The 17,766-nt window shown below is 43.4% G+C and overlaps 1 protein-coding gene across 3 annotated transcripts in view; it reads right to left on the bottom strand.

The window, feature by feature from the left end:
* LOC146961889 (estrogen-related receptor gamma-like) overlaps window positions 1-17,766 on the bottom strand; it is a 28,811-nt gene that overhangs the window by 3,957 nt on the left and 7,088 nt on the right. Inside the window, exons 1-7 of one of the 3 annotated variants that reach the window (XM_085771601.1) lie at window positions 17,040-17,420; window positions 11,599-11,850; window positions 11,326-11,483; window positions 10,119-10,235; window positions 3,655-3,765; window positions 2,764-2,946; window positions 999-1,330 (exon numbers count right to left, since the gene is read on the bottom strand). In XM_085771601.1, coding sequence (XP_085627727.1) covers window positions 1,014-1,330; window positions 2,764-2,946; window positions 3,655-3,765; window positions 10,119-10,235; window positions 11,326-11,483; window positions 11,599-11,850; window positions 17,040-17,095 — 1,194 coding nt within the window. In that variant the 5' untranslated portion in view covers window positions 17,096-17,420 and the 3' untranslated portion in view covers window positions 999-1,013. Of the gene's footprint in view, window positions 1-998; window positions 1,331-2,763; window positions 2,947-3,654; window positions 3,766-10,118; window positions 10,236-11,325; window positions 11,484-11,598; window positions 11,851-17,039; window positions 17,426-17,766 lie in introns of those variants that run through there. The other 2 variants (XM_085771599.1, XM_085771600.1) reach the window with 2 other exon arrangements.

Below are 17,766 nucleotides of genomic sequence, written 5' to 3'. Positions count from 1 at the left end.
AGACCACATCACTGTCAATCTGCCTGATAAGAGCAGACACGGAGGAGGGGGAGCGGCCAGGACAGTAGCCCCATCACACTCACCTCCCCCTGGGCAAAGAACTCAGATGGCCCAGGCCACTTCGCCCAGGACCCCGGTTCTAGCAGCGATGGGGGCCGTGCGGCCTGCCACTCATCCAGAGCTGATGTGACATGGCCATTACGCTGCTCGGAGGGGGCAGTCTTTTTTTTTTTTTTTTAAATACCAATTCTCTCTGTGTATTTGTCTCTCTCTCTCTGTATTGTCTCTACCTTTCTTTCTTTGTCTTCTCAACCTGTTCCTCGAATGATGCCATTGTCCCTTTTGTCAGGGTCACTCTCATTTTTCCACATCTCTCTCTTTTTGTTCATCCTTTTTCTCTTTATCTGCCCTTTTGTCTCTCTGCCTCAGTCTTTCCTCTTCTTTTTTTTTTTTTGGCTTTGTCTTTTTCCATTAAACTGAAATAGCTGATAAGTGATGCCAACCAAAGTTTCCCAGCCACTAGAAAGACAATGTTTTGGTTTACACAGGGATATCAGTTCACAGAGTAAGATCAGTGACAAGAGCTGTCTTTTTTTTGGTTCACCCTTGACAAACACATTAATATCTTTACTATAATCTTTATAGAAGATAAAGCACACACACCAGCAGCTAGGGAGGAAGAACAAACATGGTGAGACTGTTTCATTGTGGATATATTTTTATCATCTCTAACCAAATGAATTCTCTTATAAGATGATAAAGTGAAATTTGATTTGAAATGTCAAAAGACAGATGCTCAGCAGAAGCTATAATGTCTTTAGTTTAATCTGTTTTATGTAACAAAATAAGGAAAGCTAACACTGTAGGTGTTGTTTATGGCCTATAAATTATAGAGCTTAATCATTAATCGACTGCTACAAATCTAGATCATTTGCTTTCTGTAATCATTTTTTCTTTCTCTCTTTATCAGTATGTGAATTAGATCCATTTGCCTTGCCTCATCTGATGGAGATTCACTTTTTGTTTCGTTTTATTGTATTTTTGGGACATTTCAAAAGTTTGACTGAGATGTGCCTGACGGTTGGGATGACAACATGGCTCCCCCTCTCTTTCTCCTGTTCCCTCCTTCCTTCCTCCCTCCCTCTCTCTCTCTCTCTCTCTCTCTCTCCCCTCAGGTGGGTGTCTGCCTCTCGCTCGCTGCTCCACTTTCTCAGCCAAAACCCCTCCACTGGCAAAGGGCTACAAATACACGCATCAGTCGGATTCCGTCTGTCTCGTGTGCTGACAGTAAAGAGCCGACGACGAGAGCAAAGAGACAGACAGCAACAGCCTGAGGGGGGGCGGGTGAGGAGGAGGAGGAGGAGAAGAAGAAGGACGGGAGGTGGGGAGAAGGAGGGGGGGGCGGGGGGGGGTTGTCTTCTTCTTCCCCCCCTTTTTTTTAAACAGAACAATGGAAATGCTGATGAGGGATACTAAACACCAACACACACTCCAATGGTTTGCTTCATGTCCACTCCGTAGGAACATACAGGGGGACAAATATAGTACAAAGGGATAAAGCACACACACACACACACACACACACACACACACACACACACCTGCTTTGTTTGTTTTGTAAGCATTTCAGAGACAAGACATCAACAAAAAAAGCCCAGGTGTTTCCCTGGCGATGTTTTGGGTGTGGATAACCACAGCTGATAAAGCAGTCAGGGCTTCAGATGGAGGTAAAATAGCGAGCGGAGAAATCAGCAAAGGTTTGAACCCCGTCATGTTAAATGTACCTACCGGTACTTTCATTTCTCCATAACTGAGTTTGAGACATTTGCGTTTGGAAACCTCAGTACACTGATTAACTTTAATAGATCAATAAAGTTCTGCAGAGTTAAGTTTGTCTGTGCAGCATGACTTTGTAAAGACTCTCACTGCTTTTAATTTACAGACTCAAGTGATAAGGAATCAGTCAACCCAGGAAATAAATGACAGATGAACTGATCATAAAGCAATTCCTAGTCAGCTGTTGTCACTTATAAACTAATAAAAGGACCGATTATTTCAGGACTAATACCAACACTTTATTATTATTTTGAAGTGTCCCCAAAGCAAACCTGCAAACCTCTGTTGCCACCGCATACGATTACACCCGCCAACATCGCTGCATACCAGCATTTTAATCCCACTAAGCTGTCAGAATACACTTCCCCTCTCCTTTCCACCCTCTCATCCAATGAAGGAAAAAAAAAGAAAAAGGACACAGCTCTGGCCATCCCTCCTGCTGCTGCTGCTCCTGTGTCAGAGGGGAAGCTAAGTGTGTTCCAAGTGTCAGGAGGATTTCCGTAATTCAGACAGCACAGGGAGACGGCTGCAGCCCAGGAAATGAATTAAAACGTCCAGGTGGCCACTGGTCATCCGGCTGATATATTAGGTACACACATCGGCTCGCAAGGGCATGACACACACACGCACAGAGAGAGAGAAAGAAAGAGAGAGAGAGAGAGGATGACTGACAGATAACACACAGCCGCACCAACTTGCCCTCCTCTCTCCTCCGGGCATCCAGCAAGTGTCTTGGCAACCGCAAGTCACAACAATCTCCTGCTCTGATCTGATTATGGACTTAATGGGAGCTAATGTGTGTGTGGAGGATTGTGTGAGCAAACAACTGACTGAGTGACTGACTGACTGACTGAGCAAGACACAGGAGGGGGTGTGGGGGTGTGGGGGTGGGGGGGGGGGGGTTGTGAGCCTGAACCAGCTGTATACCTGGGATGTGTTTGGCCCAGCCGATGTTGACCACCAGCTCCCGGTCGGCCAGGTCGCACAGCGTGGTCAGAGCCTTGATGTCGCTCTCCGGTACGGTGGGGTCCGGCATGGCGAAGATGCCCTCGGGCTCGGCCACCAGCAGCAGAGACACCACTTTGTTCTCCACCACACCACCGACAGAGACTGAGAGAGAGAGAGAGAGAGAGAGAGAGTGGTAGATTTTTATTATCAATACCACCTTTATTCATCTCACTGAAGTCTGCACCTAAAAAGGCCTGAAATTAAAAGTTTAAAGGAGTCTCAAAGGGATGAGATGCGTTTTTAAAATCCTTAGTGAGAAATGGAAAATGTTTTTTTTTTTCCTTTGGTTTTTGTAGCTCTCCAGTAAAAAGTCATGCAACTCCAAATTTGGCGATTTTGAATTTTTAAGTGTTTATTTATGGGATGAGAAAATCTCCCAAACTCGTGAGGTTAAATAAATCCCACAGGATTATGTGGAAAAAATGCATTGCATCACTTTGGAGATATGAGGTTTCCACAGGACGGGAGTGGTTTTTTTTGCTTTACAAGTGCAAAGTAGACAAGAAGTTCATCACAGCCATTCAAAGCCTCCCACTTCTCACTTCAAATATTACAGTTGGCAATGATTAATGCCAACTCATTAGCAAATACCAGCCATAAAAATGATTCAGTGTTCTGACAGACAACATCACAGAAAACATGATTGGTCTGTTTTGAACTCACAGACCACAACACAAGATAAAATAAGAGCCTGTCATATCTACAATAAAGCAATCCATTAACGTAGACTGACTGCCGAACAGTTATGTATTGCAGTCATGTTCACATGCGCTGAGGTTGATGTAAAGTTTTCTTTGCTCGGACACCTACAGGTTTTTTTCTGGGGCAGAGCGTTCTGTGGGTGCAGATAGGGGCTGTTCTCAGCATCTATCCTCCTCTTGTACTTCTGCCTGCCGCCTCGCACCCGGTCCAGACGCACACCTGCGGACGCACAAACACAGGACATCAATGATGCGCGGCCGTCACACATGAGTGTCGTTATATTTCAGGGTAAAGCAGAAAGGAAGACTCCTTGTTTGCTCCCTGCATATGTATCACATGTACAATACTGGGTAACACTTTACAATAAGGGTCCCTTAATTAACGTTAGTTAGAATAGAATAGAGAATAGAGAATACTTTATTCATCCCTAGCAGCACTATTTACAGATATATTAACAATCATTATTATGTATTACTTAGGGTTAGGAAACACATGAATTAATGTAGCCTATTAGTAAGCAGTTAATTCATGTTTACTACTCAAAGTTAGTTAATAAATTAAAAGTTGAATAATGTAATTAGTTATCATTATGTATGCATTACTCAGCATTAATTAACACATTCGTTTATATAGTAAAATAGTAATGCTTAATAATGTACTAACTAACGTTAACTTAGGGACCCTTATTGTAAAATGCTACCCAATACTGATTAGAAAATACATTTAGGTTGTAAACTATGGAGTAAAACAGAAAATGAAATAGAAATCAAATGATTAAATAATCACCTGAAGTAAAACAATCCAAAAGTAGCGGCAGTATTAGACAATGGGAGTCTGTTGTTTTCTTTTGTTTCAATAAATACAAGGGCATAATAAGTAAAGTCTGCCCAGAGACTCCAAATAACACACTTATTTATTCAAAATGAACATTTCAATTCCTCTTGGATATTCGCTGGGTAAGTGGAGTGGTCTGGAGTCACAGTGCAGACCTTCTTATTGGTTTTTCCATCAGTAAAAGACACTGACTGCATTTTCAAATAGGTAATCAGTTATCAGAGGGAGCAGGAAGTTGGCCGGTCCCCCTGCGCCCCGGTGCTGAAGATCCCAAGGAGACCGAGCAGGACGTATCTAATGTTGGCACAGCAGCAGCAGCAGCAGCAGCGTGCATCCTGTAACATGACACCCAGCTGATGACAACTGCTCATCTTAACAAGTATTGTTGCTCACCTCATCACCATGGCGATGGGGACTTAAGAGCATGCATGCGTGTGTATGTGTCTGTGTGTGTGTGGGTGCAAAGTGAGCAGTTAGATGAGGAGACGCTGAAAGTCACAGTCACTGAGTGCACCTCTGAAGAAAGTGCATGTGTCCGGCGAGTGTGAACGTGACTCAGGAAGCCTTTAGTAGTGGTGTTGGGTTACCTGATCCACACAGTGTAAACGGCCAGAGTGGCCCTGAATAGATCTGTAACGGCACTCGCGCCTGCAGGAGACACTGAGGTTATTATTTGCCCACTTGACACCTCATAGTGATACTCCATCCCTTTGAGCCCGCAGCCTCCTGTACTTATTCTTACTTTTGCAGATATTTATGGAGATCATGCATCAACTTCCGCAGAATTAATACAACAACATAATGTCCTCTTAATCAGGCACATAAAATGTGTTGTACATTTCAGTTTATGATCGGTTTCTGCACCATTGGTTTGTAAAGCTATTTTTTATTTTATCATTTTATACTTGTGCCACTGGCATGAGAATAATTTTACAGAATTTCTGCCTTATTAATTAATGGATCGTGAACAGATAGAGGGGAAAGGCAGGAGGGGTAATGGAGCGAGAATATGGTCTGTGGCCTTTTGCTGTAAGCCAGTGTGCTCTTCCATGAGATCATTATGAAATGTCATGCTCAGGTGTTGTGTGACACTTCACGTCCATCTTTTAATGTGGGTAGATTTTGACAGATAGACACTTGCAAAATCTACCTATTTTCTTTCAGGTCCAGTTACAGTTGTCCATGTTGATGTTTGCCTTTCACTTTGGGTAATAGGGGTCAGAGTTTGGATGTTTATTAGAGATATCTGTGTTTTTAAATTGGTTTGAAGTGGGTGAAGATGTTCAAATCCATCCAAACCCCACCCCAAAAAAGTTGTGTTTTGTTTACTAAGTCATGAAGATCACATGCATTTTATAGAGAAATACTTGGTTTGAAGGTTTGAAGCCAAGTTTGAAGGGCTTTAAATCTACACTTTAAAGGGGAACTATGCAGGTCCACTCGCTTTTTTGCTGTTTCGCTGCTGTACAGAGCCCCCCCTACAGTTTAGAAGAAGAGAGAGAAGACAATCTGTAGCGCGATGTCTACAGAGGTGGGTAACGTTAACAAGACATTACAGATTTTACAGTGTTTGTGTCATAGTGCCGTAAAGCAGTCCATGTTTCTCGCAAGACGAGATCTGGGACACTGGGTCGGAGGCGCTGATCTTGCAAGGTTGGTTTTCGGCCAAGAGACGCTAGGTGGAAGGCGAGCCTCCATTCTCCCCATTTAAAGTAATTTAACCATCACAAACACTCTGAAGCTGTTTACAGTACTTAAGGTGCAAATCTTGCATAGTTCCCCTTTAAACAAGAATAAATTGTCATATTGTGATTAATCCAAATCGGGAAAAAAAATTACAAAAAAGTCTTGAATACATTTCAGAGCATATTGTATTGCTCTGTCTTTGGACCAGATTTGGTCCAATGAGGTGAGTTTGAAGTTTGGAGTTGGAAAGAGCAAAGGAGTTGGCACTGGGGCAGATTAGCGGGGTATTAAAGAAGAGATTGGTCAGGTAAACTCAGTGCTCCCTAACCCTTTTCGTCATGTCACGTGGGGTAAATAGTAAGCGTTGGGTACTTGGCAGGTGCCACTCTGAGGTGTGAAATGAGGGATGAGGAACATGCTCACTTGCGTGTTGTCATCAGATTTAACTCTAACCTGTTGGCCAACACCGGATTAAATCAAACCCTGGCAGTAGACGTATAGAAAGAGTGTGTTTTATATGGGCATATTTGTGTGTGTTTGGATCTGACAGTTATTCAAACACACACATTCAAGCCAAGTGTAACTCTTCACAGTGAAATGTGCTGACAACCAAAAGGCCAAGAATAGCTTTGGTGGATAACAAAACACACACACACACACACACACACACCTCCTCTCTGTTCGTCTGTGGAGCCCATCGCAGTTCGATTAACACTGACTGCTCAGACATTCATCTATTTTTTGCTGCTTTCATCTCTGAGCCTTCTTTCGAGAGCGTCTGAATGTTCACATGAGGAGCTTTACAGGTTCCCTAAACGAACACAGTGAGTGCAGCAGGACCCCGGAGCACGGACTCTGATCCTGACTCATCCAGGTTACCGTGTCCAGTGTGTTGTCCATCATCGCTGCCACCGCCGGCATGTGTTCACCATAAACAATCCCACGCATCTCGGATATTGTGACAAATGTACACAGGAGCTGCCACCACAGCTCCACTGCAGCGAAACAAGGCCCTGCACAACGCTTCCTGTCGTCAACAAATGACAAGGAAAAGAATTTGGAAAGTTGGCATTGAAAAGTGCACAAAGTCCCTTTGTTGTGTACTGTACTGATGCTTTTCTCAGAACGCAGATTAACACAACATGATTAACACACCTGAGACCAAATAGCTTCCGCTAACAGGAAGTGGGGATGAGACAAATGAATGAGGCAAAATGAGGGCAGGGAGTTGTTTGATGATGGTATTGCTGCATCGATGCTCATATTTCTTATGAAGATAAACCATTAAGCTATAAAAATGGAGGATCGCAGACTTACATCTGTATGATAAACTGTATTTTAAATATGACACACATTTTGTTGACATACATGCTTTTACAACCCTTAGATGCGACGGCAACTGCAGGGATGGGTGCTAAACAGGGCTTAATCAAATCCTGCCTGGGGTCTATATGTCTTTTAGCTGTGTATTTAATATGGCTCTGACTCTGCCCATTAAACCCCACAGCTCCTCTGTCTCGGCCTTTACTGCGGCCTCTCCGGGGAAAGGGGGCATTACGAGACACGATGAAGCGCGTTACGAGGGCGCTTACGATGGGAGTTACGAGGGGCAGTTCGCATTTCACGGAGGTCCAGGAATCCCACAAGGCATCTGGAGGAATTTACGAGAGGGGAGGGAAAGCAAAGAGGGTGGCTAGAGGAGGGGGGTGGCTGAGGGGTTGACTGGGATGCTATTGATGCCCCTACCCTTTAAAAAGCAGCTAATTTAGAAAAAAGGCACACACACACACACATACGCACACACTTACACACATTCACTCACGAAAACACGCAGAGGTGTGAGTGTTAAGTGAGTGCAGACACACATGTGTTTAAGTAAACTCATATCCACCAACTGATACGCGTGTAAAGACGCTGTAACTCTGTGTATACATAACTCAACACACATTTGTGAACACACACAGCAGCAATAAACAGATGCTCCCCCGTGTGTGTAGAGATGAGTCGGCAGCATTAAAGGATCTTTCCAGTTTATTACAACTGGGATCTTTTTTTATTTCCATATCGTTTCTATTGGATATTATGATAAATGAAAGAAATGAGGTCTGGGAAAATGTGTAAGTGACAAAGTCTGACAGGTCAAGAAACAGTCAGTCGGGGCGTCGTTAGAGCAGGCGCCCCATATGCAGAGGCTCTAGTCCTCGCCGCAACGGCCCCGGTTCGATTTCCACCGATGGCCCTTTGCTGCATGTCATTCCCCCTCTCTCTGTCTCCCCGCTTCCTGTCTCTCTCACTAACTGTTCTCAATTTAAAGGCATTAAAGTCCCAAAATAAATAAAAGAAACAGTCAGTCAAACAATTGCATAGTTGTAAACAAGTCAGCAATATAGCGATATAAATTATCATGGTTTCAAGATAAAACTAAGAGCGAGAGCTGACAACATGATGCCAATGATTCACCTTTGCACAGAAACTAAAATATAAACCCATACTTTTTACAGCACTGTTACTTGAACATTTTACAGTTCACTTTCATTTTCTTTTCTAAGTAAGCTCGGCTAATGGGGTCCTAATTAAAAAGACCTGGTCGGGGCGGTGCGTGGCGCAGTGGGTAGAGCGGCCGCCCCATGTAGAGGCTACAGTCCTCGCCGCAGGCGTCCCCGGTTCGAATCCCGCGTTGGGCAGACCTTTCCTGCGTGTCATTCCCCCTCTCTCTGCCTCCCCATTTCCTGTCTATCTCTACTGTCATCACTATCAAATAAAGGCAAAAAGCCGAAAAATATACTTAAAAAAAAAAAAAAAAAAAAAAGACCTGGTCACACCAGAAATTCATAAAAGTTCAAGTTCAGTGTTGACCCACAAATTTATACCCTTGACCAGCATTAAAGGGAACAGACAGTGGAGGGAGCTAACAGAGCTTTTTACGTTGCATTATTCACTTTGATATAGATTCCTCTGTTGGAGTATAAACACAAAGAGAAAAGGAGTCAATGGTTTGAAGAAAATATGTAATAAACTGTGCAAACCTGTTGGCAATTAAACCTGTAAGCAGCTGAAAACAAATGTTAAATGCTTCATCTTAACATTTACCGTCTCCCAGTTCCACCACACACACACAAACACAGACTTACACACACACATTTTATCTGCCTTCCTTTCTTTACTATCTCTTGTCTCTGCACAGCAGGCAACAAGTGGCTGGTACAGTAGGAGGTCGCTAATGTTTTCCTTTTTGAGTCACTTCTAAATCTGGAAAACAATATGTCACCAGACAGGCACACAGCCAGACCGGAGCAGCACCTGACCGCTGTCACCGGCTCTGGAATGTCACCATCGTCATCTCATACTTTAGAGCACACATCATGAAGTTTTGGATGGAAGAAAGGAACTGTAAAATAAAACAAATACAGGAATTAAAACTGTCTTAAAGATTATTTGGTGAATTTCTGTTTATCTTTGCTTTTGTTTAACCAAAAGAGTGTGTACATGGGTCAAGATACACTACACGGGTGCTTAGGTGATATGGCACCATTGCATCTATGTCCGTCCACACACACACACACACATACTGGCTGACTTCCAGGAGTTATTTTTGAGGAACGCTGGTGAAGAAAAGAGTGACAACTGAACAGTTAGTGGCCTTCTCCTCCCTCTCAAAGACACGGCTATGCATTGTTCAGCTCTGTGTTTACTACACACACACACACACACACACATCGCAGCTGGCATGAAGGGTCTGAAGTTTAACTGTCAGAGGTTTTAGGTTTCACTGGAGTACACCCAGCTACAGTACACGCCATCGCCAGTTTATCAGGTATAAGACATTAAGAGAATCTCAGTTGGTAATCGGGGCATTGTTTCCAGGGACGCACAACAAAGAAACTGCCGTCAGACCTGCGTTAGCCTTCACTCACTGGCTGCTTTTTTTTTTTTCTCCATCTCAGCTGTGTAAAGAGCAAGATTTGAAACTCTGCCAAGTCTACCAACCGATCAAAGCAATGCAAACAATGTTTTGACTGGGGTCTGAAAGTGATTTTCAGTGTATATCTGACCTTCTCTCAACATGCCCACACCCAGGCATTTCACAAATCGACAGGCCTGGCACGATTTCCTCCTTCTCTTGGTGATTTCACATTCATTGGACGCTGGGCAGCTGTATTCGATGTTACCTGGAAGAGGGGAGAGGACGGAGACAAACGTTTTTAGAAACTATTGTGAATAGAAATGGAACAATGACTCAGCAATATTGGTAAATGTGCGTTTTCATGTAGAAAGAAAAAAGAGGTTTAAGGAGATTGTCATAGTGGACCCAACTCAAAAAACATCCTACACTTCCCATGACGCAACAAAATAGTCTTTCAAAGACCATCTGTGCCTCGTATATAAATGTCTAAAAATATAAACATATATAATTGTATTAGTTTTAGTTTCCCTTTTTTGCTCATAAATGTGACATATCAATATCAAGATACTTCTGTGTTCTTCTTGAACTGTTCTTTTTGAAAATATTGCTCACAATCTGTGCAGTAGGATCCAAAAGAATAATGTTTCCAACACATAATTAGGAGTAATGGCCACTGCAGCGAAATGTGCATGTTAAGCCTGATGGCGTTCAGTCAGTTGCAGGCGATCTCAGCTGCCACCCTCCATCAGAAACAGGAAGTATCTGGTGAGCCAGACATCAGATTTTCCTATTTGATCTGACAGCCGTTCATCCTGTTTGCCCTTTGAACCCATCTGCAGTGGCCAACTTCTAGAGACCTGTGAACTCAACCTAACTTGCCAGGTCCTGGACCCGGGCTACGAGCCAGCAGAGCACAGGACAATCCCTTCAAAACGCTCACGCTTGCATGCCACCGGCCCTCGCTGCTAACGGCTTTCAGGGTGAGCGCAGATGCACACGCATTCAGCATCATATGTTATCTGAAGGTTTAAAGCCTAAACTCAAACATGTTGACTATATACATGATGCACGGTGAGTTTAAGCGCATATCAGCTGTTTGCAAACAGGTCTTTATTTAAAACCTTTCTGCGGTTAAAGAGGCAGGAGGCACTGAGCTAACTGATCTGGGCTTGTTTATACCAAAACAAACGCTCATGGACTGCATCTGCACCATGTTGCTCGTAAAACAGGTTTATGTGATGCAGGAAGGCATTATCAGCTATGCACAATAAATTCTGTTACTAAGTATAAAAACGGAGCATGTTCCCGTGTGTAAATGTGTGTTTTGTGTGTGTCTCTGTGTGTGTTTCTTTTACCCTGGATGGTTCTCTTGAAGAAGGCCTTGCAGGCCTCGCAGGAGGCCACGCCGTAGTGGTAACCTGAGGCCACGTCACCACACACCAAACACACCCGCTTGGCCACCGTTCCCAGCATAAACTCGCACTTCACTTGGCCTTCTTCCTCACCAAATCTCCTGGATAGAGGTGGAAAGAAAGACGAGAAAGGAGGAAAGTGAAATTAACATCCATTTAACACCTGAAATGGGGTGAATCGTACAAAATAGGGGACAACGTGCTGTAAACACCAACCTGTTTGTTCCTCCGTTGTTGGCCAAGCCTGCTGTGTGGCCGTACAGGCCTGGTGAGTCCAGCCCATTGCTGAGGCCGTGGCCCTTCGTCAGGGGCCCGTAGCTGGAGTTTGTGTCTGAGGAAGAGCTTCCGGGGCTGGGCTGGGCCGGGCTGACGTCTCCCTGGGAGCTTGGACTGGGGCTGGAGGGCTCACGCTTTATAGAGGAGGGACAGGTGGGGTCCAAGCCCCTCACTGACATCCTGCCTAGATGTCTAGAGGAAAAAGAATAAGATTTAAGATATATGTACAGTATGTGTATACATCTTCTTGTAATTCACGCTCATGATGGCGAGATATTAACTTTCAGGTCAGCTTTATTTCATGAGTCACCTACATGTTGTTATTAATATTAATGGGCAGTAACTGACCCTCAGGTGTGGGCTGTGATTCATTTTATTAAGACAGGCACCATTTGCACAGATAGTAATGATGTACAATAATGAGCAGCAGCTAGAAACAATCGTTATCTTTAATTCATGTGTACGTACATGTATCAATGTGCATTTTCAAACCACAAACAGAGCTACAAAGACCTTGGAGGCTCAAGCCATTTCATATGGACTCCTTCCATCTCTACATCCCCACATCCCTTCATTCATGCATCCATCCATCCATCGCGGTCTTCCCTAAACCAGCCGTTTGTGATTTCCCACATATGCAAAGCTTCTGTCCATTACACTGCTTTGTTTTCAGAGAAGAAGATTGCTTAAGCAAACCTAGGGAAATAGCCAAACCAGCAATCATCCGCATCATATTCACCCTTATGTTCAATCCAGTCCCACTCCTCTTTCTCCCCCACATTCTTTTGTCATGTCTAGTTCATCTCTCTATTGTTTCTTTGTGTCTCTCAGTTTCTCATCTCACTGGACCTGTTGAACGCTGCCTACAACAGTTAACAGGTTTTTGTAACAGTTAAGGCTTTTATTGAAGATATTAAAAGAATAGCCTATATTCACTGCAGACAAGAACAAATATCATATAAAATGCTGGTGGTAGTCCCTTAATCTAATGTTCATTAAAAAAAAGAAAAATAAAGGATGATCTTGAGAGAAACATAGTTAACTTTTATTGTCTTTTTCAATTGAAACCTTTTTATTTTCACCGAAGCCTTGAAATATCATTCTAGCCAGGGAGTTAAAGTGAGTATCATTAATCTATTATTGGCTTTAGATGTGACACCATGCTCTTTGTCACCATGCTGAAGAGAAAAAAAAAACATTTGAAACCAGCTGAGGTGTACACTAGGCTTGCAGGCATGTGATCTGCACTCACTCACTCACTCAAACACACACACTCACATCCTAAATACACACACACTCATATTGTGGCGTCAGACGCTCATGTGTGGATGTAAAAATAAAAATCATAGACAGTCGCCCACTCCACTGCACATGTACTGCACATTCACATGATCAGGAACATGCTGCGCACACACACAGGCATACACACACACACACACACACACTTACAGACACATTTTAAAGCATGTGTCTTCATAAACACCCCAACACATACTTTCATGCAACTGTTTGACGCCAGGCCAACTTTTAAAAAAACCCTCTGCAGTCTCTCTCTCTTTGTCGCACCCTGCTCCATGCGGAGGAGACACACACACACACACACACACACACACACACACACACACACACACAATCAAACACAGCGTCCACGTCTCTCCCAATCTAATCTAGGTCTGGTGAGGTGGATGTCCAGGTCCGTCTGTTTCCTGCCATGTAAATGAGTGTCCTCTCGGCCACAAGTCATTTGGTAGGCAAAGAAACTGGCTGCTTTTAACCACCCCCAGAGTAAACCATGGTCATGCGCTATTTACCCCTCTACAAACCCACAAAGGCAGACGCACAGTAAGAGACAGACTGACAACTAGTAAGACATAATCAACATAATCACAGTGGCTGCTGCCTTGTAGGGCTGAACCTCAATACAGAAATCAAACTGTACCAAATCTGGCCTTGAACTCCACACAGACTTTTGCACTACCTGTATTTAGACATTGAACCTGTACTGATGTTAATGGTCACCTACAGTATGGGCAGTGCAACAAGCTATTAAACACTTTCTGACGTGTTTTTGCCTTACCAAGTTGTTACAGGAACATGCTAGCAAACATTTGCCTATGTAGCCGAAACAGTGCGGCATTAGCATTAGTTTGGGGTCATGTTTCTGTTCACCTGCAGAACCTAAGTCCAAAATATTCATTCTTCTTCTAGCTCTGATTTGGTCTCCACCGACTTCTAGTTAGCCGCTGCTAGCCGCTAAATGCTGCGCTACATCAGCTAAAACAGAGAAATAATTAAAGGTTAATAATTTAAAAACAATTCTTGATTGAATTTAACAGCTTTAAATGTTTAAGTTGTTTTTGTTACATGGCAATACACCCCTAAAATTAATTCAGATAAGGTATTAGGCTACAAAGTAACCTTCCTTGTGTATCAATATCCATCTCAACAAATGTAGATATTACCCAGCCCTTTTATTCAGCCTCCAAATTCTCCCTCATTAACTAGTGAAGCAGCTTCCACCTACAAGGCTCTGATGCATTTTACTCCACCACTCGCCTCCATCTTCAATCTCTCCAGTCCACTTTGAAGACTATAAAAACAGCACAGTAAAGACATTTCAGTTTCCTTTTAAAATGACTCACTGGTAGCCTTATTGGCTATCCATCACAGTCGTCAATATTTCCGTGTCAAGTCTCTGACAGGTACAGAGTGAGATATACTTTGTGCTCTCCCATTATAATGCATCACGGGGGAGAAAGAGGAGGAGGAGGCGGAGGGGGGTGTTGGCGTTTTGCTCTCATAATGAAATGGCATTAGAGTGGGGTGATCAGATGTGATGTGATATTCACTCTGACAGATTACTAATCTACAACTCCATATAAAAGCCCATCAAAAGACGGTCGGTGCAGTTTCTACGGACCCATACAGCAGGGATAAATCAGAGCGGATGTGAGTGCCTGTGTCGGTGGGTATTCAAACTTATCATAACTTACTCCCTTTGTGCCCCAGTATCCAAAACAACTCTAATTGCACCATGGAAACAAAGACCAAAATGCAGCGTGAAATGACAAGGACAGAGAAAGAAGAAGAGAGACGGAGGGAAGGAAACGAACAGCGGGGCAGACAGATAGAAGGAGTGTGGAAAAAGCCAGGAAAGGACAGAAAGAAAGGGGCAGTCCTGTGGCTCATTAACCTGGAGGGGGGACGGGGTTGAAAGAAAAGAGGGAGAGAAGGCAACACTCACTTTCAAATGAGCAGAGTCATAATGCAGACAATGACCCAACGGGAAGGAGGGAGGGAGGGAGGGAGGAGGGGAGGGAAGGGAGAGTGAGTGAGTGAGAAGAAAAGAGGGAGAGAAGGAAATAGCTAACAGAAAATAAGAAATGGCTCATGTTGAGTAAAGAAAAACCTGTAAACCTGGAAAAGTGGATATAAAACACAAGGGGACAGAGATTCTCACTGCAAAAGCTAAAAAAAAAACCCCACACAAAACTACTTCTGAGGTCCAACCTTATAGCTAACCTCAACCCTGAGGTGCAGTTATTTAGGTCAGTGGGGTCTCAGTACAGTTTTCTTCTTCCTCTTCTTTCTTTCTTTTTTTTTTTACTAATGAGCCAGTAGGAGATGAGCAGGGATCAGTGGCACCCCCAGCCACTCGTAAGAGCCTTAGTCAGGCTTTGGACGAAGCTGTTAGCTGGGAGATGAAGTGCCTGTGGCTGCAGCTTGGACCCACAGGCTGGAAACATGGCTCGCGTGCCATACAGCGGGATCATCTGCGGCCATCACCGCCTTTTCCCCTTCTTCTTTATCTGGTTTACGTCTGTCACCAGCAATCAGCCGACCTGTGCCTCCACATGTGCGCTCATCTTTTCTTTTCTTTTTTTTTTGCTTGAATTTGTTTTTGCTGTCTCTTTGGCTCCAGTTCATTTCATCTTCCTCTGCTGGGGGAAAGTTAATTTCAATCCCTAAAATGCTGGGTGAGAAGCGTTCTCAGAGCAGAGTGATTATGCCACAGCTGATAAAAGCACAGCAGTGATGATAATGACCGTGATTTTTATGATTACAGCAAAGAAAGGCAATCAAAAAGCAGTGTCTGGGTAATCAAACAGCTGCTTTGCACGTCTTTTCACAGGCTTTGTTCGTGCCGATGTTGTCAGCAGGGTGGGAGGAAGACTCTCGCCAGAAACTCAGGTGACCCAGGCCAAGACCCACACTAAACTAGGACTAGTTTCTTCCAAGATGGCTTTACCCACTCACCATGACTATCAGCAAACAAACAGGCTGAACAATGACAACTGTAAACAATGCATACAAACCTCCACACCTGGGAAATTCTCATCTAATCCTCTCCCAAGCACACTGTGGGAAAAAAAACTTGATATTTTTACTTACTTACATGAATCTGTTTTAATTACAACTGAAATGTAATCACTTTAATTGCTCAGTAAATTGACATATAAAAGAGTAATCTGAAACTTTTTTTGATCAGTAGTTAGTAGTTTGAGACATTCCTGGAGCTTAAAAGCCAATCAATCAGTGCTTTCATATATTTCAAATTTCCACACTGTGGACAGTAAAGAAAATTATTATAAATAGTGACCATTGCAAACTGAATATATTTGATTCTTTGACTGCTGCTCAGACAAAAGATTGCAATATTAAGACGTCGCCTCAAGTGTAATAAAAAGTGTAGCTGCGGTAACACAGTGGGCAACAGCTAAAAACGACTGCAGGATTAAAACTGTTCATCAATTGCAGGTTTTAATTTGAAGACTGACGCCAAATATGTGAAGAGTTGAAAATGTTTATATGGCATATGTGCATTTCTCTAAAAGGAACAATGAGATGTTAAATTGTAATGACTGAATGAGCAAATATTCTAAAAGTTAATTACTTCTCCTAAAGAAAATAATGAAGATGCTTAAGTGTAGCAGCTGAGCTTGACATAACTTGACATAATTTACTTGATTTGTGTCATCTTTTCTCGATCACATATGATTTTTCCGACCCCCAAACTCTGACTCTCTTATGTGATAAATATTTGTAGGAGTTGGCGTCGACAGGTTTAGCATTATTATGATTTGAGTGAATGTTCAAGGGTCTGAAGTAATAAGATCAAGTGGGAGGTCATAAGCGGTGTATTGTAATGTGGTGCAAAACATAAAATATCTCATAAATTTGTTGCTACCCGGTCACTAATACTTACACACACACATACAAGGCCCCACAAATCAAGCATGACCAAGAAGCCTTCAGTCAATAATAGTGAACCTTTCTTTCACACACAATATCAGCTCAGTTTACACGTGAGTGACACCCGGCCGCTTTAACAGTTGCATGCTCTAGTCTGCAGAGTGGTTTTGCAATGAGAAAGTACTTACTCTGTGTCAGAGTGGTAGGTGAAACACTCTGGGAGGTAGAGGTCGACTAAATCCATGTGCACTCTGCCACCATACTCCGCAGAAGAGAAAAATGATCTGTCCAGGGACGTCCACTTGTGTCTGCCTTCTCCTCTACAGCTTTTAAGAGCTGTGTCTCTCACTGCGCTGTTTTGTCACTTTCCCTTTTATTTTGCCTCCAAACTTTGTCTCCATCTACTGCCCTCTTGTCTGCTGTATCACACTCTCAGCTGCTCTCATTGTCCCTCGGTCTGTCGTCTTTTCACCCACACTTCTCACCAACAGCCCCTGGGTCGGCCGGCCGCCTTTGAAGTCCTGACTGTTGTGACTAGCTGTGTGTGACAAGGGTCTCCAAGCAGAGCCGGCCCTCATGATTACCAAGCCACACCATTTGAATGGCCTCCCCCCCCACAGAAGGCTGAGGGGACAGCTGATTGGCTGTTGTAGGAGCCAATGAGAGCCGGCCTCTCACTGGGGCAGGTGGCAGTGACTAGAGAGGATGTGGGTATTTAACAGGTTTTAGTTTCAAGCACAGGAAACTCAACCATTAGGAGCATGTTTTGCTGTTGTCACACTTGATATAAAAGGATGCATAAAACATCACATACCTGCAGATATAATGGAGATTATAGAGACTGAAATGCAACTCATCTACTGCCCCAAAACAACTGTAATGCACATTTATAAAGTCTACATAAACTAAAATTAC

Source organism: Trachurus japonicus, chromosome 24, assembly GCF_045865225.1.
Source record: "Trachurus japonicus isolate A0001 chromosome 24, Traja_1.0".
NCBI lineage: Eukaryota > Metazoa > Chordata > Actinopteri > Carangiformes > Carangidae > Trachurus > Trachurus japonicus.
Note: the sequence above shows the minus strand (reverse complement) of the source record. Positions and strands in the feature narration are given on the sequence as shown.